At 50.9% G+C, this 26,981-nt stretch overlaps 11 protein-coding genes and 1 non-coding gene across 12 annotated transcripts; 10 read left to right on the top strand and 2 right to left on the bottom strand.

Annotated features, from left to right (window-relative positions):
• Positions 1-1,423: 1,423 nt before the first annotated feature.
• ASPGLDRAFT_66850 (RNA-binding protein) lies at positions 1,424-2,808 on the top strand (the record flags this gene model as incomplete). The annotated part of the gene is made up of 4 exons (XM_022549065.1): positions 1,424-1,602; positions 1,658-1,762; positions 1,816-1,962; positions 2,022-2,808. The coding sequence occupies 4 exons, from the start codon at positions 1,424-1,426 to the stop codon at positions 2,806-2,808; spliced, it is 1,218 nt and encodes a 405-aa protein (XP_022400614.1).
• A 1,024-nt stretch (positions 2,809-3,832) lies between these two features.
• On the top strand, positions 3,833-5,974 carry ASPGLDRAFT_360344 (uncharacterized protein). The gene is made up of 6 exons (XM_022544638.1): positions 3,833-4,017; positions 4,082-4,328; positions 4,379-4,422; positions 4,480-4,491; positions 4,544-4,747; positions 4,798-5,974. Exons 1-6 carry the CDS (start codon positions 3,921-3,923, stop codon positions 5,691-5,693), a joined length of 1,500 nt encoding a protein of 499 aa, XP_022400613.1. The 5' UTR covers positions 3,833-3,920; the 3' UTR covers positions 5,694-5,974.
• A 129-nt stretch (positions 5,975-6,103) lies between these two features.
• ASPGLDRAFT_t96 lies at positions 6,104-6,191 on the top strand. The gene has a single exon. It is a non-coding gene; the product is annotated as a tRNA-Asp (tRNA).
• A 190-nt stretch (positions 6,192-6,381) lies between these two features.
• On the bottom strand, positions 6,382-8,345 carry ASPGLDRAFT_47621 (histidine phosphatase family protein). The gene is made up of 3 exons (XM_022546715.1): positions 7,707-8,345; positions 7,504-7,642; positions 6,382-7,433 (listed from the first exon to the last, which is right to left on the bottom strand). The coding sequence occupies exons 1-3, from the start codon at positions 8,320-8,322 to the stop codon at positions 6,569-6,571; spliced, it is 1,620 nt and encodes a 539-aa protein (XP_022400612.1). The 5' UTR covers positions 8,323-8,345; the 3' UTR covers positions 6,382-6,568.
• A 574-nt stretch (positions 8,346-8,919) lies between these two features.
• On the top strand, positions 8,920-11,689 carry ASPGLDRAFT_172225 (uncharacterized protein). Its single transcript, XM_022542762.1, has 3 exons — positions 8,920-9,179; positions 9,246-10,768; positions 10,820-11,689. The coding sequence occupies exons 1-3, from the start codon at positions 9,018-9,020 to the stop codon at positions 11,628-11,630; spliced, it is 2,496 nt and encodes an 831-aa protein (XP_022400611.1). The 5' UTR covers positions 8,920-9,017; the 3' UTR covers positions 11,631-11,689.
• A 173-nt stretch (positions 11,690-11,862) lies between these two features.
• On the top strand, positions 11,863-13,384 carry ASPGLDRAFT_127257 (WD repeat WDR12/YTM1 family ribosome biogenesis protein; the record flags this gene model as incomplete). Its single annotated transcript, XM_022540713.1, has 2 exons — positions 11,863-11,986; positions 12,045-13,384. 2 exons carry the CDS (start codon positions 11,863-11,865, stop codon positions 13,382-13,384), a joined length of 1,464 nt encoding a protein of 487 aa, XP_022400610.1.
• A 176-nt stretch (positions 13,385-13,560) lies between these two features.
• Positions 13,561-14,246, bottom strand: ASPGLDRAFT_47617 (mitochondrial 37S ribosomal protein uS13m). Its single transcript, XM_022546714.1, has 4 exons — positions 14,203-14,246; positions 14,099-14,143; positions 13,774-14,040; positions 13,561-13,705 (listed from the first exon to the last, which is right to left on the bottom strand). Exons 1-4 carry the CDS (start codon positions 14,203-14,205, stop codon positions 13,661-13,663), a joined length of 360 nt encoding a protein of 119 aa, XP_022400609.1. The 5' UTR covers positions 14,206-14,246; the 3' UTR covers positions 13,561-13,660.
• Positions 14,247-14,477: 231 nt separating this feature from the next.
• On the top strand, positions 14,478-15,943 carry ASPGLDRAFT_47616 (uncharacterized protein). The gene is made up of 6 exons (XM_022546713.1): positions 14,478-14,649; positions 14,712-14,789; positions 14,853-14,869; positions 14,924-15,027; positions 15,082-15,226; positions 15,279-15,943. The coding sequence occupies exons 1-6, from the start codon at positions 14,539-14,541 to the stop codon at positions 15,454-15,456; spliced, it is 633 nt and encodes a 210-aa protein (XP_022400608.1). The 5' UTR covers positions 14,478-14,538; the 3' UTR covers positions 15,457-15,943.
• Positions 15,944-16,451: 508 nt separating this feature from the next.
• Positions 16,452-19,314, top strand: ASPGLDRAFT_172213 (DEAD/DEAH box helicase). The gene is made up of 3 exons (XM_022542761.1): positions 16,452-16,740; positions 16,880-17,064; positions 17,127-19,314. Exons 2-3 carry the CDS (start codon positions 16,892-16,894, stop codon positions 18,979-18,981), a joined length of 2,028 nt encoding a protein of 675 aa, XP_022400607.1. The 5' UTR covers positions 16,452-16,740; positions 16,880-16,891; the 3' UTR covers positions 18,982-19,314.
• A 1,364-nt stretch (positions 19,315-20,678) lies between these two features.
• Positions 20,679-23,158, top strand: ASPGLDRAFT_35915 (putative INO80 chromatin remodeling complex (Ies1); the record flags this gene model as incomplete). Its single annotated transcript, XM_022544625.1, has 4 exons — positions 20,679-21,186; positions 21,237-21,776; positions 21,827-21,880; positions 21,933-23,158. The coding sequence occupies 4 exons, from the start codon at positions 20,679-20,681 to the stop codon at positions 23,156-23,158; spliced, it is 2,328 nt and encodes a 775-aa protein (XP_022400606.1).
• Positions 23,159-23,506: 348 nt separating this feature from the next.
• Positions 23,507-24,643, top strand: ASPGLDRAFT_26093 (uncharacterized protein; the record flags this gene model as incomplete). The annotated part of the gene is made up of 1 exon (XM_022543532.1): positions 23,507-24,643. One exon carries the CDS (start codon positions 23,507-23,509, stop codon positions 24,641-24,643), a length of 1,137 nt encoding a protein of 378 aa, XP_022400605.1.
• Positions 24,644-25,012: 369 nt separating this feature from the next.
• ASPGLDRAFT_47611 (INSIG family protein) lies at positions 25,013-26,722 on the top strand. The gene is made up of 2 exons (XM_022546712.1): positions 25,013-25,940; positions 25,991-26,722. Exons 1-2 carry the CDS (start codon positions 25,251-25,253, stop codon positions 26,354-26,356), a joined length of 1,056 nt encoding a protein of 351 aa, XP_022400604.1. The 5' UTR covers positions 25,013-25,250; the 3' UTR covers positions 26,357-26,722.
• The last annotated feature ends 259 nt before the right edge of the window (positions 26,723-26,981 follow it).

Genomic DNA, 26,981 nt, shown 5'->3' with positions numbered 1-26,981 from the left:
TTTTTTTTTTTTTTTTTTCCTATTACCCCTCCTCTCTCTCGTTCTCCTCTCTTCTCTCTTCTCTTTTCTCTTTTTTCTCTTTCTTTCCTCCTCCTCTCTTCAATCTTCTTTAAAATCTTTCCTTCTCTGGTCGGATCTTAACGGAGTCGGTTTGCGAATCGCCTTTTTTCTTTTTTCTTCTTTTTGTCGTTTTCTGTTTGTTCAGATCTCGTTTATTTCTACTCAGTCCATTGCGGGAGTTATCTTTGGCTTTCTCTCGTCTTAACGTCTTTGCGCCACGACAATTTCCCCTGTGATTCATTTTTATTAGCAAGGTTGATTTAATCCTTGTCTTGTGAGTATTATATTTTTGTTTCGTTTTGTTTTGTTTTTTCCCCTGCTATTTTTCGGTTGAGAAAGACATGGATGGCCGAGGCCTGGACGACGGACATGACAAGAGTCAAATCATTTCACGAGGAAGAAAAACCCGATCCTCTCCCATTCTCCTCCTTCCTAGACGGTCGTTCTACAGCTGTGGGCGAGACTAGTCTTATATCGATCTGCGGTGATGAATGCTGCCTTGATACGTACGTGCGTGCGCCGGTGCTCTCTCGCTTTCTGCCTTGACCACCACTTCTTCTCCCACGCCATTTCTCGGGGTTTTCCCTTTGGTCGCCCAGCCAGCCAGCCCACTTCGTCCCCTCCTCCCAAAATACCCGACCGCACACTTTCGACTCCACACTATCCACATTTCCTGAATAAATGAAATGTCTTTTCGAGCATGCGACCTTGTTGTTACATGGCTTGGTGTCGGTTCGGGTGGATTACAAATCGGGTCGACGGACTGGTTTGGGACGGTCGCAATCGGCGAGAATGGAGCGGATTTGAATGTATCCTTTGACGAATGCGGTTGTATTGCGGATACCGGAAATGGAGAATCGCTCGACCTTTTTTTCTTCGTCTTTTTGCCGACATATTGAGAGAACTTTCTTCGTCCGCATCACAACATTTAAATCGTCTCGCGCGAAATTTCTAGTCGGATATTCCGGCCTTGGCAACGAGAGTACCACTATCGCATACAATTCAACGCAAACATTCTTCGCTCGCGATTTCTTGCATATAAGCAAAGCTGGAAACCATCTCGCTTCTTTTGTCGGTGTCAGACAGCGGCAATTTGCGTTGCGCTACTGTGCACTGTGCACTGTGCACTGTGCATTGCCTCCAGGCCTCGTCATCCAGCTTGTCATCCATCGTCAGAGCGTTCCCGTGATCAGCTCCCCACTAACCGATTCTTCCCACACAGAAAGAATACCCTTCCTGTCCCTCACGGATTTCAACGAACGCACGCTCTCTCTTAACGACTCCCACGAAGTCCCATTTGTACGAGCCGTTTTCGGGTTAGAAAAGTTGTCGAATTTGATACACTTCTTTACCAAGCGCCAAAATGTCTTTCCAGAACTTCGATTCGTTCCAGAACCAGGCTGATGCCGCTGCTGCTGCCGCTGCCCCCGCTCCTACGGACGCTGCTATGGCTGGTCAGGACGCTGCCTTCCAGGGTCCTGCTGGTGATGCCGCTGCGGGTGCTGTTCCCCAGCAGGGTGCCGATGGCAAGACCACTCTCTGGTATGTTTCAGATCTGGGGAATGCGCGGTTAGTGCATGCACTAACAGATGTACAGGATGGGTGAGCTTGAGCCTTGGATTGATGAGAACTTCATCCGCAACCTGTGGTTCCAGATGGGTGAGCAGGTCAACGTCAAGATGATCCGTGACAAGTTCTCTGGGTGAGTTCCTTAGTTGCACCATAATCTTCTGAAGGCGATCCTAATGTTGGTAGTAGGAGCAACGCCGGTTACTGCTTCGTCGACTTCACCTCCGCCGCTGCCGCCGCCAAGGCCCTGTCTCTGAACGGCACCCCCATGCCCAACACCAACCGTGTGTTCAAGCTCAACTGGGCTACTGGTGGTGGCCTTGCTGACCGCAGGTAAGTCTACATGCTGTCAGTGGTATTATCACAGCGCAGATAACTGACTTGAGTTCTAGCCGTGACGACCGTGGTCCTGAGTACTCCATCTTCGTTGGTGACCTTGGTCCCGAGGTCAACGAATACGTCCTTGTCTCTCTCTTCCAGAGCCGCTTCCCCTCTTGCAAGTCTGCCAAGATCATGACCGACCCCATCAGCGGCATGTCCCGTGGATATGGTTTCGTTCGCTTCTCTGACGAGAACGACCAGCAGCGCGCTCTGAGCGAAATGCAGGGTGTCTACTGTGGTAACCGCCCCATGCGCATCTCCACCGCCACCCCCAAGAACAAGGGTCCCGGTATGATGCCCGGTGGTGGTGGTGGTGGTATGGGTATGCCCGGCCCTGCTGGCATGTACCCTCCCATGGGCGCTCCCCCCATGGGCTTCTACGGTGCTCCTCAGCCCATGAACCAGTTCACCGACCCCAACAACACCACCGTTTTCGTTGGTGGTCTCTCCGGCTATGTCACTGAGGATGAGCTCCGTTCGTTCTTCCAGGGATTCGGTGAAATCACCTACGTCAAGATCCCTCCTGGCAAGGGCTGTGGTTTCGTCCAGTTCGTCCAGCGCCACGCCGCCGAGATGGCCATCAACCAGATGCAGGGTTACCCCATTGGCAACTCGCGGGTACGTCTCAGCTGGGGCCGCTCTCAGAACAACTCTGGTCCCGCCGGAAGCCCCTACCGTCCCGCTCCCCCACCGCCGCCGATGTACCCGTCCATGGGCATGCCGCCAGCTCACCAATACGGTGGTTTCGCGCCTATGAAGGTTGGTGGTCCTGAAGCCACTTGGCAGTCTCCTTTCTGAAAACAAATTTAACGAACCGTTCTTAGTAAAAACGACAACTAAATTAACAACATGACCAACAACAACAAAAGCGTTCTGTTTTTTGAAGGAGGCACTAACAGGAGTTCTGCGTCATTTCAATAATGGGTCTTTTGTGTTGTAACAAGCCTGCTATTTCTGCGAAAGTTCCCCTCCTATAGCTCCCTCTTCCGTGGGCGCCCTTTTCTCCTGTGCTACTTATTTCATTACATCTGAGCGCTTTGGTTTTGTCTTTTCCGTTTTCCTTTCCCGTCTCCGTGAAGCAAGATTGAGCTCGTCTAATAGCCCGTCTGTTGTGTTTCTTTTATCGTCGTTTACCCTTTTTCTATAACCCATCTGTCCCATGTTTTTTTTTTTTTTTTTATGTCCCTGTTATCTGTTCTTCCCTTTCGATGCCCCCGATTTCTTTTCGTTTCCTTTCAAATATCATGCTTCCGGCCCTGGGTCTTCGTTCTACGTGTGATGGGATTGTTGATGCGCTTCGTTTTCCCTTATACTCCTTGGGCAGGCATTCTGCGAAAAGTTTCATATTCCCAATCTTTTCTCATGAAGCAGTCAAATTGAAGTCATGTTCGCTTTTTTTTTTAGGGATGCTATGTCATGCTTTTTACTAGACCAACGGCCTGTACAACATTTTCCTTTTCCTTTCTTCCGTTTGCTTTCAATTCAATTCATTCCATGACGGAACTCGGAGTGTCTTTTTTCTTTTATTACTACTCGGCCTTTAGTTACTTGGCAGTTGTATTTTTTTCGTCTGTAGATATTTTTGAGGTTGATAGAACGGTTGGCGGGATTCTAGGCGCCTGCCTATACAGGAATGACCCGTTTAGGAAAGAACCATGCTGGAGGGCAGCTTCCCCCTTCCCTTCCCTATTCTCTTGCTCTCTCCCTCTCGCTTTTCTCTCATCGCCTGTTTAAGTCTTCTTCTGAATCCTTCTCGTCCTCCGACCATCCCGTTCATCTGTATACAGACGTGGATGTCGTTTTCTTACACTGTTATCGTCTATCAGTTTCACTTCCCCAGATTTAGTTCCTCATCTCATTTCGTTGTATTCTAAAGACAAACGGTCGCGAGATTCTACGAAACGCCCAGGATGCGATATGAAAACTGGGATATCCTCCTCTTTCCAGGAGATTCCAAGACCCCAATCCAGGAGTTCAAGACGCAGTGCTCCGTGATCCAAGGAAGAGGTACTCATCCTCTTCCTCTTTGCTTTGGTTTACCACTTGCTGACATACACTCTTTCCCTACCAGATTCGCCCTACCTCAACGACATGGGACCCGTCCTGGGCCCGCAGTCTTTCCAGATGCCGCCAGGAACCCAGACCCTGCTGCCGGTCCTTGGTAGCTACGTCCCGAGCTTGAAGGAGGGTGTCCCGTTCCGAGCGTCTATTCATAATTGGGACCAGCCTATGCCCAGCCGATTAATGGATAGTCTGATGCAGCCTGATGATGCGTTATTGTATCATGCTCAGGTCTATATCGATGGGATTCCGGCTTCGTGAGTCGTTTTGGTTCCCGTTGCGAGACGGTTTTTCTGACGAGGAATAGGGGCTGTGTTTTCGGTCAGAGGACTACCTGGCCTCATGTTATTGGTAAGTGTTGCCATTGCCCTAGAGTAGGGATCGTGTTGCTAACATCGTCGTTCCTAGACTTAAGTCCCAGTGCGTTAGTTCTTTCTCTGTTTACACGGCTCGGTTCACTAACAGCGTCCAGAAATCGACAAGAATGGCGACCAGGAACTCCTTCGCTTTCCGCCATTCCATGAAGAGATACTGCAGCAAAAGTTGTCGAGCGCAGCTGACTTTTTCGGTAAAATTGTCATTGTGATTGCGGAAGGCTTCGCTCGTCCTCATCGTTCCCCTCCAATCGAGCGGGTCAGGGATGTCATCGCGTTCTCGTTTCAGCATGGCCCTTTGCGTAAGGCTCCTGTCTTTTATCGACTGTTCATCTTGACTGACCGGGAACAGAAATCTTGGAACTTGCCAACATTGCCTGGCCGAATGCTTCCATGTGGATGCACGCGCAGCAACAGCCTTTCCAATACAATTCGGGTCGCACTTCACTCAATGACCTGAAAGAACCAAAGGACGCTCATACCCACTCACCGTCAAATCACCGCCGAGCAGCCGCACTTTCGGGCGCTCATGTTCAATCTCCGCCTCCGTTTTACGGCACTCTGTCGCCCAAGGGCTTCCAGTTGCCTTCGAACCAGTGGTCGTCCGACACTCCGGGGGAGCCCATATGGGTTCGTCAAGAGCCGCAAATCGTGGGAGATCCCTTCGGGGATACGTACATTATTGATCACCATCGAGGGCCAAGATCATCCCAGAGTGATATCACTATGCCTGATTACCAATCGAGCTCCAGTGGCAGCAGTCGCGCTACTTCCGGATATAGCGGCGTCAGCTACGAACACAGCAAGCAGCCTAGTATTTCTGGTGTGCTTAATGAAGACCAATATAGCCGGGTTTTCCGGAATTTCACTCCGCCAAGAGAGCCGCTTTCCACCCCCAACTTTGCGCCCATTGGTTACAAGTCCTCTGCGGCAGGAGTACGCCAGGTTCAAAGTGCAAGTCGTCAACTGCCATCGGTGATGAAGAATGTGTCACTGTCTGGAATTAGAGACATATCAGGACACAGCAACAAATCCGTCATCACCGATCCCTTCCAGTCTGTCGCCGGATCAGAAACTACGGAGCAGTTCTACGCCAGCCCTGAGGTTCAGTCTAAAACCAGACAGACAAGTTTGGTCCAGGGCGAGAAAGACAATTTCGAGACTCCCCGCAAGGGATATGACAGGATTGAGCAAACCCCGACGAAGACACCTTTGCACACCAGCGCGAGTCTTGAATCCGTCCTGTGATGTCTCTGGCTATGTTCTTCGCTACTGATTGACGCACCGGACCCGATGACACGGGATTACATGATGGCTTGGCCCTTGGTGATATCCTTACGACAATCGCCTGTTTCATTTTTTGTATCGCTGTGCACCATGATTATACCCTCGTTTGTGTGCACGATTTTTGGAGTTTTTGGACCCTCGCATTGGCTATTATATATATATATTGGCTGACAGTATACCACTTTCGTTATTACCATCCATAGTGACGTCTCAATCCATGACATTCATGATTTATAATGCCCGCAGTCAATGGTGAAACCTAGAAATATGAATCAATATATTGCGACTCAGAAGAAGAATTCTTTGAAACGTAGGGCTGGGTACGTGATAATTGCGTCATAAAGTCAATAGTAAGCCGTTCAAACAACAAGTCCTCGATGGTCTAGTGGTCATGATTTCCGCTTGTCAGCTTAACAACTGCAAGCGCGGGAGACCTGGGTTCGATTCCCAGTCGGGGAGTGTTTTTTTTTTTTTTTTTCCTTGTTATTTTCTTTTTGCCATAGAAACTACTGTACCCATATGACTGTCGTTAATTGGGCAACTTTGATACTCTTTGAATTATTCGTTCTGTCCGAGGGCTCGTACTTGTGACGGCCTGGTCACGTGTATACCTCTCACGTGCTGGAAGCCAGGGATATAAGTCTCGTCAACGCTGATGGCACATCATTCTTCTTCTTTCCTCATGTTGATTATTCTCGTCGATAGCTACCTAGGTAGAGCACATGAGTTGATGTTCCATTATCCTGGCTGAGATCCGTGACAGTACTGAATATATATACATGCCACTGCTTCATTCACTTTCTCCAACATTTGACCAACATTTCTATTTACAGCAATTACTCAGGCTTCCCATCCCCAACTTGTCTCCCCCCAGCATCATGCTTCCCAAAGCAAGCAAACTGATACTCTGCATCCCTCTTCAACCCCGGCACCGCAGCCACAAAATCCTTCACAGCACAGAACCCATTAACCCCCTTCTCACACCCCTTCAACCCATCAACCGGAACAGGTGCATTATTCAACATAAACCGGATATACTCCGTTGTGTTTTTTCTCCCGGAAAGATCCGGGTTCGAGTACAGCACGGGATCCAAGTGTTTAATAGAATCCCGGGATGGACAACTCCAGACTTCGGTGTTTAGGCGTGCGCCGAAGGGTGTGAGATTGTTAAGGTTGAATGTGCGGTTTGATGGGGCGTGGGTTATATTCGCCGCTGGGAGGCCGGTAGGGCCGTATTTGAAGTACTCCAGTCCCAGGGCTGTGAGGACGGAGACGATGATGTCGTCATGCGACATGTCCATATACAATGGCTGACCGAGCGGGAACGTCTTTTCGTTGTTGTCGTATGTCACATTGATACTCGTATCGCTCTCATGGATGAGTTTCGATTGTAGTCGTGCGGCGAGTTCGAGGACGTAGCCTATCCCCTGTGCACGACCTGTTGAGGCGCCGAACCCGTAGTTCCCGTAGAACTGCAGGTCGAGGATGTACTCGTAGTCTTTCCATTCTTGTTCTGTGAAGAGGGTGCAGAAGGGCGAGGGGGAGGGGTGGGTGCTGTAGGTTGCATATTCGTAGGGGCACATGTTGAGCATGGCGAGGATGTCGGAGGGGGTTAGGGAGAGGTCTTTTGGGAGGTAGCGGGATAGGCGGGATATGGCGGAGTGGGTTAGGGCGGGGAGGAAGGATTCTGCGGCTGTGTCTCTGTATACATGTATTGTTAGTTATTGGATTAGGGATTTGGGTGGTGTGAGGGTTTGGTTGCGGGAAGTACCCTTGGTAGCCTTCGCGAGAGTCACCGGGACAGGAATCGTATGAGGCGAGGGTGTTGTTGAATGGGTCGACTTCGGGGATGACGACGAGATCGTACTGCGAGTATGAGCTGTTGGCACCGGAGTTACCAAAGAAGCCGCCTGCACCATCATCAGAAATCCTATCCGTTCAATCAAAAAAAAAAAAAAAAAAAAAGGAACATACCCAACCACCACCGCGCACTCTCCAAAATCCGCGCCTGCGACGTAGTCCTAAACACCGGCTTCGCCCTCCTCGTCCCATTCCCAAAAACATTCAACCCCTCACTCCACCCCGCAACCCCAGCCCCAGCCCGATACAACAACCTTCCATACCTCCCCCACGCATCAGCCCCGGACGTCGCCTCCGTCGCAGCACCACTACCCAGCAACTCATCCTCACCCATAATATACTCCCAATCATTCAAGAACGCCAGCGGCCCACGCGCCAGCGTCCTATGCGGATGCCGCGCAGTGTAGTTCTTGAGCTTCTGCGCGAATTTCTGCATGCCCAGGCCGTCGAGGTCGTAGGGTGTTGGGTAGCGTTGCGCGTGGCGGTGGAGGATGTGCACTTGTGTTAGTTCGCAGCCATGGGGGACGCCGTTTGGAACGTTGAAGCCCGGGCTGTCGGCGTAGGGGCTTAGGTTGCCCCAGCTTGTGGTGATGTCGAAGTTGGAGGCATATGTTGCGCCGGTGGGTGCGGATGCTCCTGCAGATGATGAACTTGCAGTAGCTGCGGCGGGATCAAGTCCTACAAGGGCTGTGGCGAGGAGCGCCGCTGTGGGCGAATTTAGCAATTGCATTTCGACCACTGGCTACTCCGTACTACGCAGTAGAGTGTTATTATGAGATGAAAGGAGCGCACCTTGAAGGCACCCATGAGATATTTATCTCCAGCCATGAGCTTAGCCTATGCACTAATACCAAATCGTACTAGCCGGTGGGTCGTGCCTCCTTAAGGAACACAAAGGAGCCATAGTCAGCTTAGCAGTCTCGGGGGACTCCGACTTCGCTTATCGCCTTTTTTTTTTTTTTTTTTTATATTTATATTATTTATTTTTTTCTTTCTGCGGTAACATAGTTAGGGAAGGCTTTTCCGTTTGGGGTGCGATCAGCAGTCGGAGATGAGGTTGGTAAAAGCCAAGGGCGAGGTTGAGTAGTGTGGTCTGACAGGGCAGTTAGCAATTGCATTCAGTTGTAATTCAGCATAGCTTATCTTTGTATAAGGTACTCACCATATTGCTAGTTTTGTATACGACGTACATAGTTATCGAATGAAGCACGAGGAGTTTAGGCATGATAAAATCACGTGACTACATGCGGGCTGCGGGCGGTGAAATCACCGCTGTCCTTTAACGATCGCAGTCGCTCTCACTTGACAAGGATCTAGCTATTGCAGGCTGGAGTCTGGCAGGTCACTGGAAGTATTGCTTCTCTGAGATTTATTGAGAGCTACGGTATTCGGACAACTAGAGGAGTTCCTCTGCGAACGATCACGATGACCACCAAAGCTCCGGAAGACGAAGTATGCCAGTCCGTGCTGGACTTTGTCGCAGACGGCGCTTATCCAGAATCCGAAAAAGTCGTGGCATCCGATCTTCCGGTGTCAGCTCTCTCGAAGGAATTGGAGTTGATATCAAAGGCCCGTGAGCAAGTCGAGGTGGGTGTCCTTCCGTGATGGTCTTACAGCGCGAAGCCCGAACCCATACTAATGACAGTGACATAGGCCGAAATAAGCACGCTGAGTCGCGAAAATGACTTCGACGCCGACGGTTGGATATCGCAAGCGAAACAGCTACACGAGGACATCGAACGGTCGAGACATACTGCGCGGGAGATTGTTTCCATGCACGAGAGTACGAGACCATTGGAGTTGAAGGTCGTGGATGCCGCCGCCAAGGTGAACTTGATACAGACGGAAATTACATTCGACGAGGCCGTGACAATTACTCTGGAGGAGGTGGAGAGGCTCTGTCAGCAGCTCGAGGCTGGACGGGCGAGTCTGCACGAGGGCGGGATAATGGAGGCTATTGACATTCTGGAGGAAACTGAAACGGATGTCAATGCGGAAAGTCTTTTTGCGGACACGAATGTGAAGAGCATTCTGTCGGAGAATGTTGCTGGGTTGAGGCAGGAGATTGCGGATTTCCTTATTGCGCGGTGGGATGACCTGTTGTCGATTGATAGGGAGCAGCACAAGCTGCTCATTGCAGGAGACGGGTATAGAGTTATGCTGGAGGAGACTATTGCAGCGCTTTCTCGACTGGATATGTTGGACGCAGCCAACGACAAGCTCCAAAAGGATCTCCTTTCGGCAATCGTCAATCCAATCTTGCTACCTAGCGTGCCTCTTCAAAGCCGTGGTGTTCGTGTTGATGCCTCTGGAATTACAATCGAAACCGAGCCAACTACAACTACTGTTTCTGAAGTGCTGGATCGCATCGCTCAAGTCCTGGATCACCTCCAACAAAACCTACCGACATCTATGCTGACCCCGTTTTCCGATTACTTTGTTCCCAATCTCTCTTCGAAGATCATATCATCCTGGTTATCGTCTGCGATACCTACAGAACTCTCAGGGCTAGGTGAATTCGAGAACACGCTGGACAATGTTCTCAAATTCACCAAGTCCATAGAGACCTTGGGCTGGCACGGCCACGAAGAGCTTGTTTCTTGGGTGAACCAAGCCCCTCGTCTTTGGCTTACTACGAGACGGGTTGATTCCCTAGACCAAATCCGCAGAGTCCTTACTGCCGCTCGCGGTACAACCAAACAAGTGGAACGAGTTGAAAAGCAGCAAGTCTCTCAAGCGGACGAAGCTCTTTTGGAGAATGGACCTTCTGATGACTGGGACGCTGGATGGGACGATGACAACGAGGAAGAAACCAACGGAAAGCCTGCCGCACAGCCCGAAGATGAAGAGGATGTCAGTGCTTGGGGTCTCGACGATGACAAGGATGACGTTCCAGAGACCAAGCCGGACGCTGCTGCACTCGCGGCAGATGATGAGGACGATGCTGGGGATGCCTGGGGTTGGGGTGATGAGGAGGATGAAACACCTCAAGAGAAGCCTTCGCAACCTCCTGCGGCTGCCGCTACCAAACCCGCCAACGGTAATGATTCATCTGGCCATGGTGCTTCGAGAGAGGTCACGTTGAGAGAGACGTACATGGTGACGGACATTCCTGATTCTATTGTCGATGTCGTGCTGCAGCAGATCACGGACTCGCAAACCATATCACAGCCTGCGTAAGTGACCTTCAATCGCTATCTCTGTTAACAAAAGCTAATAAATAACAGACACCATAACTCGCGCGTTGTATCGTCGGGAGCAGCACTTCTTGCACTTCCTACCTTGATCCTCGCCATGTTCAAGGCCACGGCGTCGTCGTTTTATGGTTTTAAACTAAACGCAGGACAAATGTACCTGTACAACGACAGCATGTATCTCGCAGAACGAATTCGTAACATCGTCGAGGAACACCAACTTGCCAGATTGACCACTGATATCGACGCGCTTGAGAAGTTCGGCAAGGCTGCCTACAGCAAGGAGATGCAGACCCAGCGCACTATTGTTACGGATCTGCTTGATGGCACACAAGGTTTCGGCCAGTGCTCGGAACAGCCATTCCTGGGCGAGTGTGAAAACGCAATCAGCGCAACCGTTGACAGGATCCGCGACGTCTACACGGAATGGAAGCCGATGTTATCTCACTCTGCACTTTTGCAGTCAATTGGATCTCTAGTCTCGACGGTAATCAACAAGATCATCATCGACATTGAAGACCTGGGTGACATCTCCGAACCACAGTCACAGCGTCTCGTTTCGTTCTGCAACCAGGTCTCTCAACTGGAAGATATCTTTATTCCTGAAACCACGGACGGTGCGGAAGCTGTTCCTATGACGGCTGTCTATGTTCGGAACTGGCTTCGGTTCCAGTACCTGATAAACATCCTTGAGAGTTCGCTTGCCGACATCAAGTTCCTCTGGCTTGAGGGTGAATTGCGCTTGGAATTCTCGCCAGATGAGGTGGTTGATTTGATCAAGGCGCTTTTCGCCGAGTCTGACTATCGGCGGAAGGCGATTGCTGAGATTCGACAGAACTCATAAGCATGCCCATTTGATTTTCTTATTGTATATAGTAGCATAAAAAAATCGTTCAGTCTGTCAAGAAACCAGAATTGTAGATGTATGGATCTCCGACTTCTGCACAAGTGGCCGCGCCGGACGCCGTATTTTTTTCTCACCAGCGCCGCTTGGTCCAGCCCGCAAAAGACATCGAATTTTTCTACATTTATTTTTTACACACTTACCTTAGCCCAGACCTTCTTAATACTTCATAATGGACGTGGATTACGATTCCGCGACGGCTCAGGCCGCGCAGAGACAGGTTCGTGTGCAGCTCACGAGCAAGCAAGAAGATCTTGCTCTGCCAGAGAATACTGGACCGATCTTGGTTCCTACAGGTGAGAAACCAATGCTTCGCAAACTGATCAATACTAATATTTGGAACTCGTTTAAAAGGACTGCGCCGTTATGCTCTGTCTACGCTGGTGAACAACCTCCTTCAAAACGACAAGCCGATTCCGTTCGAATTTTTGATCAATGGCACATTCCTCCGGACTTCGATCGATGAATACCTGACTGCCAATGGAATTTCCTCGGAAACGACTATCGAGATCGAATATGTCAGAGCGCTGATCCCCCCGCTGCACATTGCCTCGTTCGAGCACGACGACTGGGTCAGCTCGACGGATGTGCTCTCTGCGACGTCGGTGCCAGCCTCGTGGGCTTCTGCGACAGTCCGTCCGGGTCAGGAGCGAATTCTCTCTGGAAGCTATGATGGTCTGCTTCGTGTATGGAATATGTCGTCGCAGATCGTCGCGACGTCGCCTTCGGTGACTGAGGGAGGTCACAGCGCTTCGATCAAGGCTGCTAAGTTTGTCTCGCCGACCCAGATTGTCTCTGCTGGTTTGGACCGGACGGTGCGATTGTGGAAGTATGCTGAGGAGGAGGGTGGTTTCTCGGGAGCGATTTCGCCGCAGCTTGAGCTGTATGGACACAAGTCTGCCGTTAACTCGCTGGCTGTGCATGCGCCGTCGAGCCGTGTCTTGTCTGGTTCGTCGGACAACACCGTTGGATTCTGGTCGACCAAGAAGAACGACGCACCCGCTGCGCCGGAGAACCTGCTCCCATCCGCTGCATCGCGAAGCTCGAAGAAGAGGAGGCTGAATTCGTCCGTGAGCACGGCCCAGCGCGGTCCTCTGTCATTGATGGCTGGACACACGGCGCCCGTGTCTGCTGCCATCTTCGACGCGAAGGACTCGACGGTTGGATACTCGACATCCTGGGATCACTCCCTGCGCACTTGGGATCTGGTCACTTCTGCCCTCGTCGACACCCGCACCTTGTCCCACTCGCTTCTTTCTCTGGAACACCTCCCCGAAGTCCACCTTCTGGCCGCGGGTACGTCTGCTCGCCACATCACTCTCATCGACCCCCGTACGTCTGCAACGACACTCTCCGCCATGACTCTGCGCGGCCACACGAACGCCGTCGTCTCGCTCGCGCGCGACCCCCACAGCACCTACGGCCTCATCAGTGGAAGCCATGACGGTACATGCCGGATCTGGGATATCCGGTCTACAAAGACAGACAAGGATGGCGTTGTTGGAGAGAGTGTGTACTCGATCTCGCGGAAGAGTTTGGAGGAAGGCGGGAAATCGGACAGCAAGCGCGTTGGTGGTGAGGGTGTTAAGGTGTTTAGTGCTTGCTGGGACCAGACGGTTGGCATTGTCAGTGGTGGTGAGGATAAGAGGATCCAGGTTAATCGGGGAGAGGGTGTTTTGTCGTCGGCGAAGTAAGAATAGAGCTGCGCATATGTATTTGGGTTTGGCGTTCTTAATGGATAGAAAAGTTTGTTCTGCATACAGAGTACGATTCCTTGTTCGCGAGTCCTTGTTTGAAAGTAGAATTGGGAGTCTAATATTTTTCCATCCGATCCTCATATATGACATTGAGTATAGTACAATTCGAAGCTCATGAAACAAATACAAAGAAATAACGCCATCCATGCCCTCATAACGGGGAATTTATCACCCAAGACACAGAACCCAACCCAACAAAAAACAACCCCCAAATCACAACCTTCTCTCCATCCGATTTAGCTTAACAGCCGTTTTAATCTACCACCACCACAATTAGCCAACCCATCCCCCCCCCAACCCAATCTACCCAGAAGCAAAAAACATACCTGTGTCCTCGTCCTCTGCCCCCGAGCCGGCAGTCCCAACGCATGCCTCCGTCCGCGATAAGCCCCCGTCTCCTTCAACCGCTTAATATCATCCAGATTCTGTCTGCGTAGGTCATTCTCAATCTTCATGTCGGAAAGCGCGGCCGTGATGTCCAGGACCTGCTTGTTGGCTAGCTCGCCGACTTTGCAGGTTGGGTTGATGTAGAAGCGGGAGAGGAGGCGCGAGGAGGTGTTGTGGCCGATGCCGAAGAAGGCTTCGAGGGATTTCTGTGCGCCTTCGTTAGTATGCGTGATATCGTGGTGGTGGGAGGGCAGATGGGCTTGCCTTGACGAGGTTCCGCTCAGGGAAGTTGACGCCTAGGATGAAGACCTGTGGTTTTGTTAGTTTGGATTGGTCAATGGCAATGGCAATTGGGGTCGAGAACATACCATCTTGACGAGTATAGACGTGCTTTGCCGGCTTTTTCGATCAGTCCAATTGAAGCGATGCAGTTGGATATCCGGAGCGGAAGAAAATCGCCAGTAACAATGTTTCTCCGCAGGATTTCCTATTTGGGCGTGGAAGTGCAAATTGCAACGCCGCGTAATATATTACTGTTACACTCGGCACAGCTTTACGTATATTTGGTAACAGAACCTGAAAAATACAAGACAAGACCACCCCTTCTCCGCAAATGCAAGCTGGCCTCCGAGTCTCGATTCCCATCTTCTGCTCTCATCAACCATTGTTCTCTAATCTCTTGTCTTTAGAGCATCGAGAGCATCATGCAGTTTAGGAGCATCCTTTTCTCTTTCTTCCTCGTCTTCGCGCTTGGAGTGGCCCTTGTCCACGGCGAGGAGGCCAAGCAGCCACGGGGACCTAAGGTTACCAGCAAGGTATGTTTTTGGGTACGTGGTGTATTATGCGAGGGCTTGTGCTGATTGTTGTTATTTGATAGGTCTACTTTGATATCGAGCACGGTGACAAGCCATTGGGTCGTATTGTGCTTGGATTGTATGGCAAGACTGTTCCTAAGGTATGTGTTTACTGCTACATGCGCTCTGGAGTAGCATGGACTAATCCGTTCTTGTGATTATAGACCGCTGAGAACTTCCGGTACGAGATACTTTGAGATCAATTGATATCTGGCGATATACTGACACCATCAAGCGCTCTGGCTACCGGCGAGAAGGGCTTTGGCTATGAGGGTTCCTCTTTCCACCGTGTTATCAAGGACTTCATGATCCAGGGTGGTGACTTTACCCGTGGTGATGGTGAGTTCAATTATGTCCCGAGAAGGAAACATTGGATGGATGCTTACTATGCAGGCACCGGTGGCAAGTCGATCTACGGTAACAAGTTCGAGGACGAGAACTTCAAGATAAGGCACACCAAGAAGGGCCTTTTGAGTATGGCCAACGCCGGCAAGAACACCAACGGTTCTCAATTCTTCATCACTACCGCTATTACTGCGTACGTTTGATCTCGGTGATTGACATAAGATTGCAGTACTGACATGTCATAGGTGGTTGGATGGCCGCCACGTCGTCTTCGGCGAAGTCCTCGAGGGTTACGACATCGTCGAGCAGATCGAGAACGCCCCCAAGGGCCGTGGTGACAGCCCCGCGGACAAGGTCAAGATTGCCAAGAGCGGAGAGCTCAAGGAGGAGAAGGAGACCCAAGGTAGCCATGAGGAACTGTAGACCTAAGCGGTCATTTTGCGATTCTTGATATTACGGTGCTGATGGTCATGAGCCTCCGACGACGATAACGAAGACGAAGTAGTAGAAGAAATTTCCGACAAAGTATCACCAACTGAAGTTTCCTCTTATTTCTACCAACAATTGACGCTGCTGTTTGTGGTGGTGGCTGTTGTTGGATTCTTGGTGTACCGCCGGAAGGGACGAGTGGCGGGGAAGATGAATGAGCGCACGGTGGTGTAGAGTTGCGTATGTGCTTTTTTACTCTGTATCGTGTCCATTGTATGTATGCGTGTCTAAATATATGGACTGTGTCATTGCTCGGAGTGTTCAGATCGTATCTGCACCTGCAGGAGCGGTCAGCATTGGCAATGTTGGCACTACTGATAGGGCTACCAGTGGTACTCCGTAGACACAACAACATTACAACAGAGAGTTGTAAATAGAGATCCGGGATATGAGATCTGTGTATGGGCAACATCTGGCTTGTGCTTAAAAAAAAAAAAAAAAAAAAAAAATTCCCTTTATAGAACGGAGTATGAGAAGTACATTCTCTGTGATAGCCACTATAGCCACTGACAGAAGTGTAAATGGTAAACTAGTGTCCATGAGATAGTCACGAAAGGAATCTACTCTTGCCTGTATTTATTCATTTAAAATGGTCATATGAGTCTGTCTATCTGTATCTACTCGATGTATCTGTAGAACGGACCACCGCCTGAGCGGACAGCAGAATCAACAGATGACAGAGCACTTTTCAACAGACAAAACAAACAATTTCAAATGGCAAAATGGACAGATAATAACACTCGTAGACACTGATAGAATAGATACAAGAAAAAGAAAGGAATAGAATGGCGGCAAAAAGGGCTGTTTTCGCACTGTAAATCGGCGGCCGTCAAAGTCACGCTTTTTGCCTCTTTTTTTTTTTTTTTCTTCACCCACAAAACTTTCACCTCTTCTCTTCCTCTTCTTCTTTTCAACTCTCCTCTCTCTCTGCCATATCAAGAACACTTTTTGTTTTTGTTTTTTTCTTTTTATTTAAAAAAGTTCCCTACGCCTTCTCTCTTTTCCCTTTATCCTCTTTCCTCTTGTTCCTGTCTCTCATCGGACCTTTCTTCTGTGTGCCAGATTTCAAAAAGTCCGCCTTCTGACTTCATCGCCACCGATTGAGCGACGAGGATTTCTTTGGATTTTCACGTCTCTCTTTTTTGTTTACGAAGAGAATCTGATTCTGGACTTTTCTGGAATCCTTACAGCAAGAAACGCTTTTCGAACCCTAAGTTTGTACGTGCGCCAACCCAGTCCGCTTGTGCTTAAAAAAAAAAAAAAAAAAAAAAAAAACCTTTCGTCGCTCTTCCGCACCTGCTACGTACCTGTCTTCCACCAAGGCGAACATTCACTGACCTACTCTCCCACTGAACAGAAATTTCGCAAAATGGCCGACGGCTTGAAAATGGGAAACCTTTCCCTCAACGAATCCCAGCATGCGCCTCAGCCCCCCAACACTGGCCGCGCTGCTTACATTCCTCCCCATCTTCGCCAGCGCAACACGGGTATGAACATGGATGGCGCTGCTCCTCCTCCGGGCCCCAGCTCCTTCTCTTCTAGGTATGATATATCTTGGTCTTTTTTCTGGAGAAATTTAGGACGGTTTGGCTGACAATTTGCAGAGGTGGCGGCAGTGGCGGCGGCGGCCGTGGCGGCAACTGGGCTAATGCCAACGACTTCTCCCCCCGTGGTCCCAATGGTAACAACAGCTGGATCCCCCAGGAAGGCGCTCGTCGACCTTTTAACCCAGATGCTTACGGAAAGCCCGCAGGCGGTGGCTACGGCTCCAACTCCAACTCCGGCTCCGGAGCCCAGGCCAGAGGATCCGGCGACGGCCAGTGGCGTGACGGCAAACATATCCCTGGTCCCCAAAACCCCCGTTTGGAACGTGAACTCTTCGGAATCCCCAACGACCCGGCCAAGCAGAGCACCGGTATCAACTTCTCCAACTACGATGATATCCCCGTGGAAGCCTCCGGTACCAATGTCCCCGAGCCCGTTAACGCCTTCACCAACCCTCCCTTGGATGACCACCTCATCACCAACATCACGCTCGCCGGTTACGTGGTCCCCACCCCGGTCCAGAAGTACTCCGTCCCGATTGTTATGAACGGCCGTGATTTGATGGCATGTGCCCAGACCGGTTCCGGAAAGACTGGTGGTTTCCTCTTCCCCATCCTCTCCCAGGCTTACCAGAATGGTCCCTCGACCGCGCCCGCACAGGCGCCTGGCCAGTTTAGCTACGGCCGCCAGCGCAAGGCCTACCCCACCTCGCTCATCTTGGCCCCCACCCGTGAACTTGTCTCGCAGATCTTCGAAGAAGCGCGCAAGTTCGCCTACCGCTCGTGGGTCCGCCCCTGCGTCGTCTACGGTGGTGCCGACATTGGCTCCCAGCTCCGCCAGATCGAGCGTGGCTGTGACCTGCTCGTCGCTACCCCCGGTCGTCTGGTCGACCTCATCGAGCGTGGCCGTATCTCGCTGATGAACATCAAGTACCTGATTTTGGACGAGGCTGACCGCATGTTGGACATGGGTTTCGAACCCCAGATCCGCCGTATTGTCGAGGGTGAGGACATGCCGCGCGTCGATGAGCGCCAGACCCTGATGTTTTCGGCCACCTTCCCCCGCGACATCCAGATGCTGGCCCGCGACTTCCTCAAGGACTACATCTTCTTGTCTGTCGGCCGTGTTGGTTCTACCTCCGAGAACATCACCCAGCGTGTTGAGTACGTTGAGGACCACGACAAGCGTTCCGTGCTGCTCGACATCCTGCACACCCACGGCACCACTGGTCTCACCCTGATCTTCGTCGAGACTAAGCGTATGGCCGACACTCTGTCCGACTTCCTCCTTAACCAGCGTTTCCCGGCTACTGCCATTCACGGTGACCGTACCCAGCGTGAGCGTGAACGCGCTCTGGACATGTTCCGCTCTGGTCGCTGCCCTATCTTGGTTGCCACTGCTGTTGCGGCTCGTGGTCTCGATATTCCCAACGTCACCCACGTCGTTAACTACGATCTTCCCACCGACATTGACGACTACGTTCACCGTATCGGTCGTACCGGTCGTGCGGGTAACACCGGTATCGCTACCGCCTTCTTCAACCGCGGCAACCGTGGTGTCGTCCGTGACCTGCTTGACCTCCTCAAGGAGGCTAACCAGGAGATGCCCTCGTTCCTTGAGAGCATTGCTCGTGAGGGTAGTGGCTTCGGCGGTCGTGGCGGCGGACGTGGTGGCCGTGGTCGTGGTGCCAACGCTACCCGTGACATGCGTCGCACTATGGGCGGCGGCTTTAATGCTGCCCCTAGCTACGGCGGCAGTGGTGGCGGCTTCGGATCTGGTAGCTACGGCGGCAGCGGCGGTAGCTTTGGCGGCGGTAGCTACGGTGGTGGTGCTGGTGGTGCTCCGTCTTATGGCGGCTACGGCGGTGGCTACGGCAACCCGTCTGGCTCCACCGGTCCCTCTTCCTGGTGGTAAAGGGAAATCAGCGGTTGTAGTCTCTGACGAGGCCGTCAGGTCTGATTGGCTGTCATCTCTCTACTTTTCTTTTGTTGCCTTTCATTGACGGTTACGATCAGAACGAGTCCTGAGTTTCTGGTTTTTATGATTTTCATTTTCTTCTTCACTTTCATCTCAGGAACGGCTTTGTCATGACTGCCACGACTATTTTTCTTTTATTGTCATTTTTCTTTCTTCTTTTAATCTGCGCCGGTGTTTATTATTGCTCAGCATCTTGCAAGCCCGTCGTCTGTCTTTTTGTCTTCTTTTTTTTCCTTTTTTTTTGTTTTTCTTTTTTTTTTTTTTTTTTTTCGCGTGGTTTAGACATGGGCACTCGATGCAGTCCGATATCTCCATTTTACGCTTTTGCTCCTGGTTATGTGAGCATCTTGGTCGGTATTGCATGAAAAAAACATCACATAGATCGCGTTGATATTTTTTCCTGCTACGACCGGTTTTCACCCCCCAGATACCCAAACTTCTTTCATTCGTCTTTCTCAGGCGTTCATATGGAGATAACGCGCTTGAATAATTGCGTGCCGAGCGAAAGGTTGCCGGCTTTTCCTTTTTTTTTTTATGAAAAGAAAAGTGCTTTTTTGTTTCTTCGTTTCGTTCGGTTGCGCTGCATCGGACCGTGTCTTCTTTTACTACAGCTGCAGTTCTCGGTTATTTAATGGCGGGCTCTTTTACTACCTCAAAATACTAGTTTTTCTATGATCTTTCCTCCTTGCATGTTTTGTGCGTTCTGATTCTCAAAGAGAAAGAAAAGAAAATGCCGCTGTCTGTTCCAGGGCTTTTGTGTGTTTGTTCTTTGCCCCAGTCAGAGTGAGCAAACCGATTGTCGGTATAGAAGGAATACATTGCATTGTACATGGCGTTGACGGGAGCTGCGGTGTGCACACGATATTCTCCGGGGTATTTTTCACTTTTCTTATTTTGTTTCTCGTGTTTTCTCGAATCCATGGAGAATGACGCTGTTTCGCCGTTTGCGAGATGCCGAAGATGGCACTGGAATGTATACTTCTTTTTCTAGGACAGATGATTCTGGGCATTTGAATCGCAGTGAGCATTTTCTTTCCATGATTTTTTTTTTTTTTACAGTTTTCTCTTAGTAAAATAAGTTGCTCGTTCCGAGTCGAGCTGGATGCGTTCCATGTAGCCGAGTCCGTACAGTTATATACGAGTAGCATTTCGAGTTATATCCTGTAAGACTTCCAGGCAGTTAGGGTATTCAAATTGACTTGGTTTTATATATAAAACTGTATAAAAAGTATTATCTGTCATTATACATACCAGAGTGAGGTCTACCGCCGGGATCTGTATACTCGGCGGCCGCCGAAAAAAAAGATCAGATCCCAAATCTCGACCTCCCTTTTTTCTTTCCAGCTGGAAGAATTTTCAACCTTCTTTATCTTCTCCTCTTTCTCTCTCCTCGCACGATCTTCAATCCGATTCTCTCTTTCCATCCTTCATTTTTCAGTTCTGCATTTGTCAGTTTTGTTATTCTTCTGCTATACAGCTGACTTCGCTACTTTGAGCTCCATTACGCCATCTATCCAAGAAACGCTCGCGGCCAGTCTGACGGACGCCCTCAGGGGGGCCACCAGCCATTCGACACGCCCAACGAAACCCCTTTGTTCAACGGTACACACGTCCCCCAAAAAAGAACCGCTATAATGGCCGAGGTCGACACCAGCGCCATCGCAGACGAGTCCTTCGCGCACTCCGAAATCCCCGACGACCAACCCACACCACACCCCAACACCAACGGCACAACCTCTACCTCTAATAATAACGCTAATAATGATAATTCCGCTGCGAACCCCTCCACAGCGAACGTCACGGTCGGCACAAGACGCCAGGCCAACGGCACCATCGGCTCCGTCTACTCAGGCAACAAGATCAAGCATCTCAAGAAGGAAGATGGCATTCCGCTGTGGCGCAAGGACATCCAGTACCAGTTCCTGAAGTTGGTGTTTGAGGACCGGACGAAGGTGTTTACGCGGCAGTCGGATGGGCAGAAGGGGATGGATTTTGCGGATATTTATATGGATGCTATGGCGAGGAGTAGCAAGACAAGCAAGATTCTGAAGGATAAGTTGCAGAATGATAAGCCGGCTGCTATTAGTATGGCTATGGTTTGTTTGTTGGTGAATTTTGGGAGGATGAATACTACGCTGAATTGTATGTTCCATCTTATTTTACGGCCGTCGTTTGTCTGCTAACTGTCGCAGTCTTTCCTGAAATGCGTGCCCAGCTGAGAACCTACCACTCCATCCCTTCGTTACAGGCGCATCAAGATCCCCATGCCTACAAGCAACTTCAAGATGCTCCGCGTCTGAAGTCGATCCTCAAAGGCGCGTCGGAAGATTTCGACCAACCGAATACCCTCGAGAAGATCAAGCGCCATGCTGTCCCGCGCACCAACCCCGTCAACCTCATCTTCGTCCTAGCCCAATATGCCCCTAAAGTCTCTGAATTGCACTTCTTCCCTCCGCGCGACTTCTTCGATCTAGTCATGCGATCGACCTTGAGCAGCGCTAGTCGTGCTAGGGCCTTCCTGTGGCTGATGTGGTGGTATCTCGAGAGCGACTTTAGCGCCGAGGCGGCATCGAACAACCCGTTTGGGGCTGGGCAGGATGGCGAGGGGACTGGTGGATTGCCGATTAAGGTGCCGGATTTCGAGAGCCTTACGGAGGAGCAGGCGAATGAGGAGAATATTGATACGCCGGAGGAGTTGGAGTTTGGGGAGGTTAAGCGGTTGGAGCGGAAGCGTGAGTTTTCGTTTCGTCCGATGTTATGCAGTCTAGCTGACCTATGACAGGTATTTTGGAGGAAGACGAGCCGTTGCCTCGTGTCAACAAGCGCTCGAAAAAGGGTAAGCTGACTCCATTGCCCTTCCATTGGCTCCTTGCTAACCCTACGTGCAGATGTCTACGACGATGACCAGGCTTCTGGAGTGGGCCGTTCCGGCGTTTCGACTCCATTGCACCCATCAGCCAGACACGATGAAGAGGACGACCTTACACCTGGGCAATTCGCCCAATCGCGGTCGAAACGCCCCAAACGGGAGGTTTCTCCGAACCGTTCAGTTGGTCAGCAGCGTCTGATCCTGAAAACCAAGGGAGAGCAGACTCCTGATGCTTCATCCCCGGCTCCCTCTGGTTCCAACCCAGTGGTTAACCGGTTCGTGAATGAACCGGCTGGACCCCAACCATCATCGTCCCGCCGCCCCCGACCCTTAACACAGCATCAAATCGCCGTCGAGCAAAACCGTCGCGAGCGCATCGGATATCTGCTCTCTAAGCGCAAGGACGAAGCCCACAAAAAGCTTCGCGTCCAACGCGAAAGCGAAATCCCCCTAGCCCGCTCCGCACGTCTCATCACCGGCCTCCCAGACGGCTACGACAGCGACGACTCCCGCGCCTGGGGTCCAGGCGGTGTTATTTTCAACCCCTGGCGCCGGGAAGACTACGGCGAATGTCCCAACTTTTACCTCTCCGCGATCCGGAAAGCCACCCGACGCCTTGACAGATGGGACTACGACAACGCCAACGGCCCCAAGCGGGACCGAAAGAAGGAGCGAGAAGAGCGCCAACGCGCGAAACAGAAAGCCATCGAATTCGATAACGCCCTCTCACATAGCAAATACCTCACAGCGCAAAAACGCGCCCGCGCAACCCGCGAAGCAAGAAAGAAGGCAGCTTCAGAGGCAGCGGACAAGATCATGGCGTCCCATGACACGGCTAGAGCTGGTGTTGCGGCCGAAGGCCAGGTTGATGCCACGCCGACTACAACGCCCGCGGCTTCCCGTTCCAAGGGCACCAAGGCCCGCACTACAACCGCGAAACCTACTTCTGCACCATTAGCGGAAGACGCCATGGACGAAACGCTGGACGATATCGACCGCGAACTCCTTGGCGAGGACCAGATGGCGGAGGCTGGGATGGATGAGAGTTTCGTGGGTGATGTTGATGGGGCGTTGTCGTCTGATGTTGATGCGGATGAGGAGGATCTTGATGAGGTCGAAGGGGACGTTGAGGGTGATGATCATTCGCTGGCTTCTGATGGTGAAGGTGACGATGTTCGTAATGGGGATGTAGGGAGTGAAGCTTCGTCTGCTGTTGGTGAGCCAGCGCCAGCAGGGCCGGTTTGAATGACCTTTGTGTCTGGTTTACTGTTTATTCTCGTTTTCTTTCCGTTTTCTTTCGGATATTCTGCTTAATCGATGTATTACTCTACCATTTATTGTATTGTTGGTTTTGAGTGATCGGGGGTTGCAATTGAGTGAATGTATACCTATGTCTAGATAGTGAGGATGCAACGGTTGCCATAAATTTGGTACCCTATACCTCATAACACGGTCATCCGAGTTTCCTATTCGGGATCTCTACTACGACGTCACCTTTGGCTAGATTCTTCTATAGCATATTCCTCTCATTTGTACAAAGTAGCATCTTTAACTACAATAAATAAATGCAAACAATAAACGACAGTATACACCATGACCTCAACCGCCTCCCTGGGCCCCATGCCCCAAATACCAATACCCCCAACTAACCCCAACACCACCACCACCATCAATAACACCAACCTCCTCACCCCACTAACAAACTGGAAATCCCTAAACCAAACAACCTACGGCTCGCGCCACATCCACGACCCCGCCCCCTTCACCCTCTGGAACCCCTCCACCAAATCCTTCCGCAACCCAACAAACCGCGAACTCTCCTATCTCTCCACCCTCTACAACGCAAAACAGCTCGACCTCTCATACCCAATCATCACAATCGTCACGGATACGATCCCCGACCCCGTCCCGCTGACTATCGCGTGCGTTGCGGTGCGGTTTGTAAGAAGTGACGAGGTAGGGTTGTTTAGGGAGGGCGTTGAGACGAATGCAGCAGCGTATGCGGATGAGGGGTTACCTGATCCTGTGGGGTTTCGGTTGAGGATGTGGAAGGCGCCGACGGAGGGACAGGTTGGGGGGATTGTTAGTGCTCTAAGCGGTGTTGGTGGTGGTGGTGCTAATGTGAAGGCTATTACGTGGGCGGGGCCGTGGTGCTTCGTTGAACTTGTGACTGGTGATGGGCGGGTTTATGGGAAGGGTTCTTTACCTGGGGTTATTGCCGGGAGGACGGTTGCGTATCATCATTCTGAGAAGGAGTTGTTCGAGGATGTTAGGGATAAAGCGTCACTCCGGGATTTGAAGGATAGTAATCAAACCCGCGAGAACCAGGGTCTACATCTCGGCGGCGTGCTGGGGAACAGCATAACCCGCCTCGTACGATCGAATGAAGTCGTCGACGGGGCGTGGTGCAGTGCTAATAGTCTCTCGACAGGGAAGGTGTTTTTCCAGTGTATTGGGATCAGGGCGGTTATGCGGGATTCAGATTCTTCACGAAGTCGAAGGCGAAGTCTAGAAGGAGGGTATGAGATAGAGAGGGTGTTTAGTGTGTTTAATCCGTCGCGAGGACACAAGATACAGAATCTAAGGGGGGTGCCTATGGTTGAGGAGAGTTCGCTGCTAGAGAGGTACAAGGGGGGAGGAGTGTTTGGGTTTTTTAGGGATGGGGATTATGATATGGCGTTCTGTACGGTGTTGGATGATATTGTGGATGCGGGGTGGGAGTTGTATTGATATACTCTACATCTTGCTAAATGCTGTATGTAGTTAACTATTTGTATAGCTGAATATTGGTATGCAGTCTCCTGCGCATCCATGGTCACGGTAGTTCTCACATGTCAGCTTCCCGCTGGTTCCGCAGGTGCTGTTCCTGTCTCAATAATTAATCCTCCTCAACCAGCCTCCTCTATTCTTATGTTGAGTGTTGAATGATTATATTATCTTATCATAATAACTAATTACTGTTCAGCTGCTCAGTATTCAGCGATAAGCATTCAGCATACTATTCTCAGCTTCTGCAGCCTGCACGTACGACTCAGACTCGTCGCCGGAAATTGACAGCCACTGGTTTTCTCCTATTGCTGGATTTCCCCGCGTCGTCGTCTCCTCTTTTTTCGGTCGTTTCTCTAATTACTATTGCTCGCTGGTGATTGATCGTCCGAGGGGACCTGCTTGCGAGATTTGTTGAGACTACTCCCGTCCCGATTTTCCCTGCACGTTGTTGCAACGGTTCTGTTCTGGTTACGCCGTTGAGCTGAGTCGGGTTTTAAACAGCGTTTCCCCTTGAACCTGTTCTATTTTTCCATCGCAATCACAACTGTGTACCACGCGAAACGCAATCATGTCTGAAGACCGTATTCTTCGTCCCCGGCCGCGACGAGCCTTCAACCTCACCCCAGAATCCTCCGAAGCGCCCACTCCAGCTGAACCCGCGAACCCGGACTTCCTCAGCCCCAAGGACGCCGAGTTGAACAACATGAGCCGCAACGGATCCATCATGAACCTGACCTCTTCTACCTTATTCGGTATCTACTCCCCAACAGCCTTCGACAGCACCCGCGATGAGTCCAGTCCCTGGGGTACGGAAGCTCACGCCCCCGGCGCCGAGCATCCCAGGCCGGAATTCAAGCTCGATGGTCCGGATCGGTTTACGCTCGAGCGCACCCGGTCGCGATTGAACCATGGGCTGTTCCGGGGTGTGATTCTGCCGCGGGCGCTGCGCAGTGCGTTCTTGTTCGGGTTTGGGATTGTGTATGGTGTGATTACGGTGCATCTTCATGAGAATCATTGGATTACGCCGGTGAAGTTGGAGAATATTCACTACTACGAGTCGTGGCAGTATCTGGGTTTCTGGGGGTTGACTGGTATTGCGTTGGGGAATGTGCTTCCTTGGTTGGATGTTTTCTTTGAGGGGACGGTTCCTGATACTGTTCGACGGACGAAGCAGACCCATAACAATGAGGATCGCACTTCGACGTGGGTTGCTGCTGTTCGCAGCGTTGGTGCTTTTGTTGGGATTGCTTTTGCTATGGTAAGTCCTCTTTTTCAATCACCCAATAGCATCGCTGCTAACTGTCATAGCGACGACTTCCATGGGAATCCACTACGCAAGCCTCCTTGACCCTCGCGCTCGTAAACCCCGTCCTGTGGTATCTCATCGACCGAACCAAGACCGGATTCCTGCTGTCGACAGTGGTGGGCGTGGCCGGAATGGGCCTGGTCCTGGGACTGAAACCGGAATTAACGCCTTCGTCAACCGAGAGCCCACCCACTACATTTGGTCTGAACAGTACTGGGTTGGAATTTGCATTTGCGACGGGAATAACGCAAGAGGGTATTGCTGTGCGGACCTGGATCGCCAGTGTTCTTTTCTGCGCGTGTGTATGCTTTGGCAATATTGGACGGCAATTGACAATTGGAGGAGCCAAGGAGGCATTGAAGAGTTGAGCTTTGCAGGACGAGATTTTCACATGAGATTTGGTTTTTTCTTCGTCTCCGATTGGCATTTTTACGACAGGCATATTTTTCGTTGCGTTTTGGATGGCATGCATGGCATGGACTCGTACAGATAGCTCATAGCCAATGTCAAGCAGCATGATTCACGAGCTTTGAACAATCCACTCACTACAGAACTACTAGACGTGTTGTAGAGTCAGTCATTGCAGTCCCTACTATTGAACCCCAGTAGGAGTTCAAGCAGGCACTGCACCCAAGACCGACCCTTTGCCAGAGGCAATCCCTCTCCATTCTACATGACGATTTCCGTACTTCATAGGAATGTATCCTCGTAGGAACGCTTTTGGAAGAATGTTGTTATTTTGCGTTGTTCATGAAGAAGAAAAGAAAAGAAAGGAAAAGTTCCGAAGTGAAAAATCGATTTTGTATTGGGAGGTGTTGGTCTGTGCGTTTTTGTCACATGATACATGAATCTTGCATAAAGTGGATTATATAACTATGTCGGCTATGCACGCCGCATTGGGTATAACGCGGGGTGGTTCAATAGACAGTCGCTGATTGGTTGAATCATGCCCTCCCCGCGGCAAAGAATTAGAATCTCTTCTCCGGCTTCGGA

The sequence above is a fragment of the Aspergillus glaucus genome (assembly GCF_001890805.1).
Source record: "Aspergillus glaucus CBS 516.65 unplaced genomic scaffold ASPGLscaffold_11, whole genome shotgun sequence".
Lineage (NCBI taxonomy): Eukaryota > Fungi > Ascomycota > Eurotiomycetes > Eurotiales > Aspergillaceae > Aspergillus > Aspergillus glaucus.
Note: the sequence above shows the minus strand (reverse complement) of the source record. Positions and strands in the feature narration are given on the sequence as shown.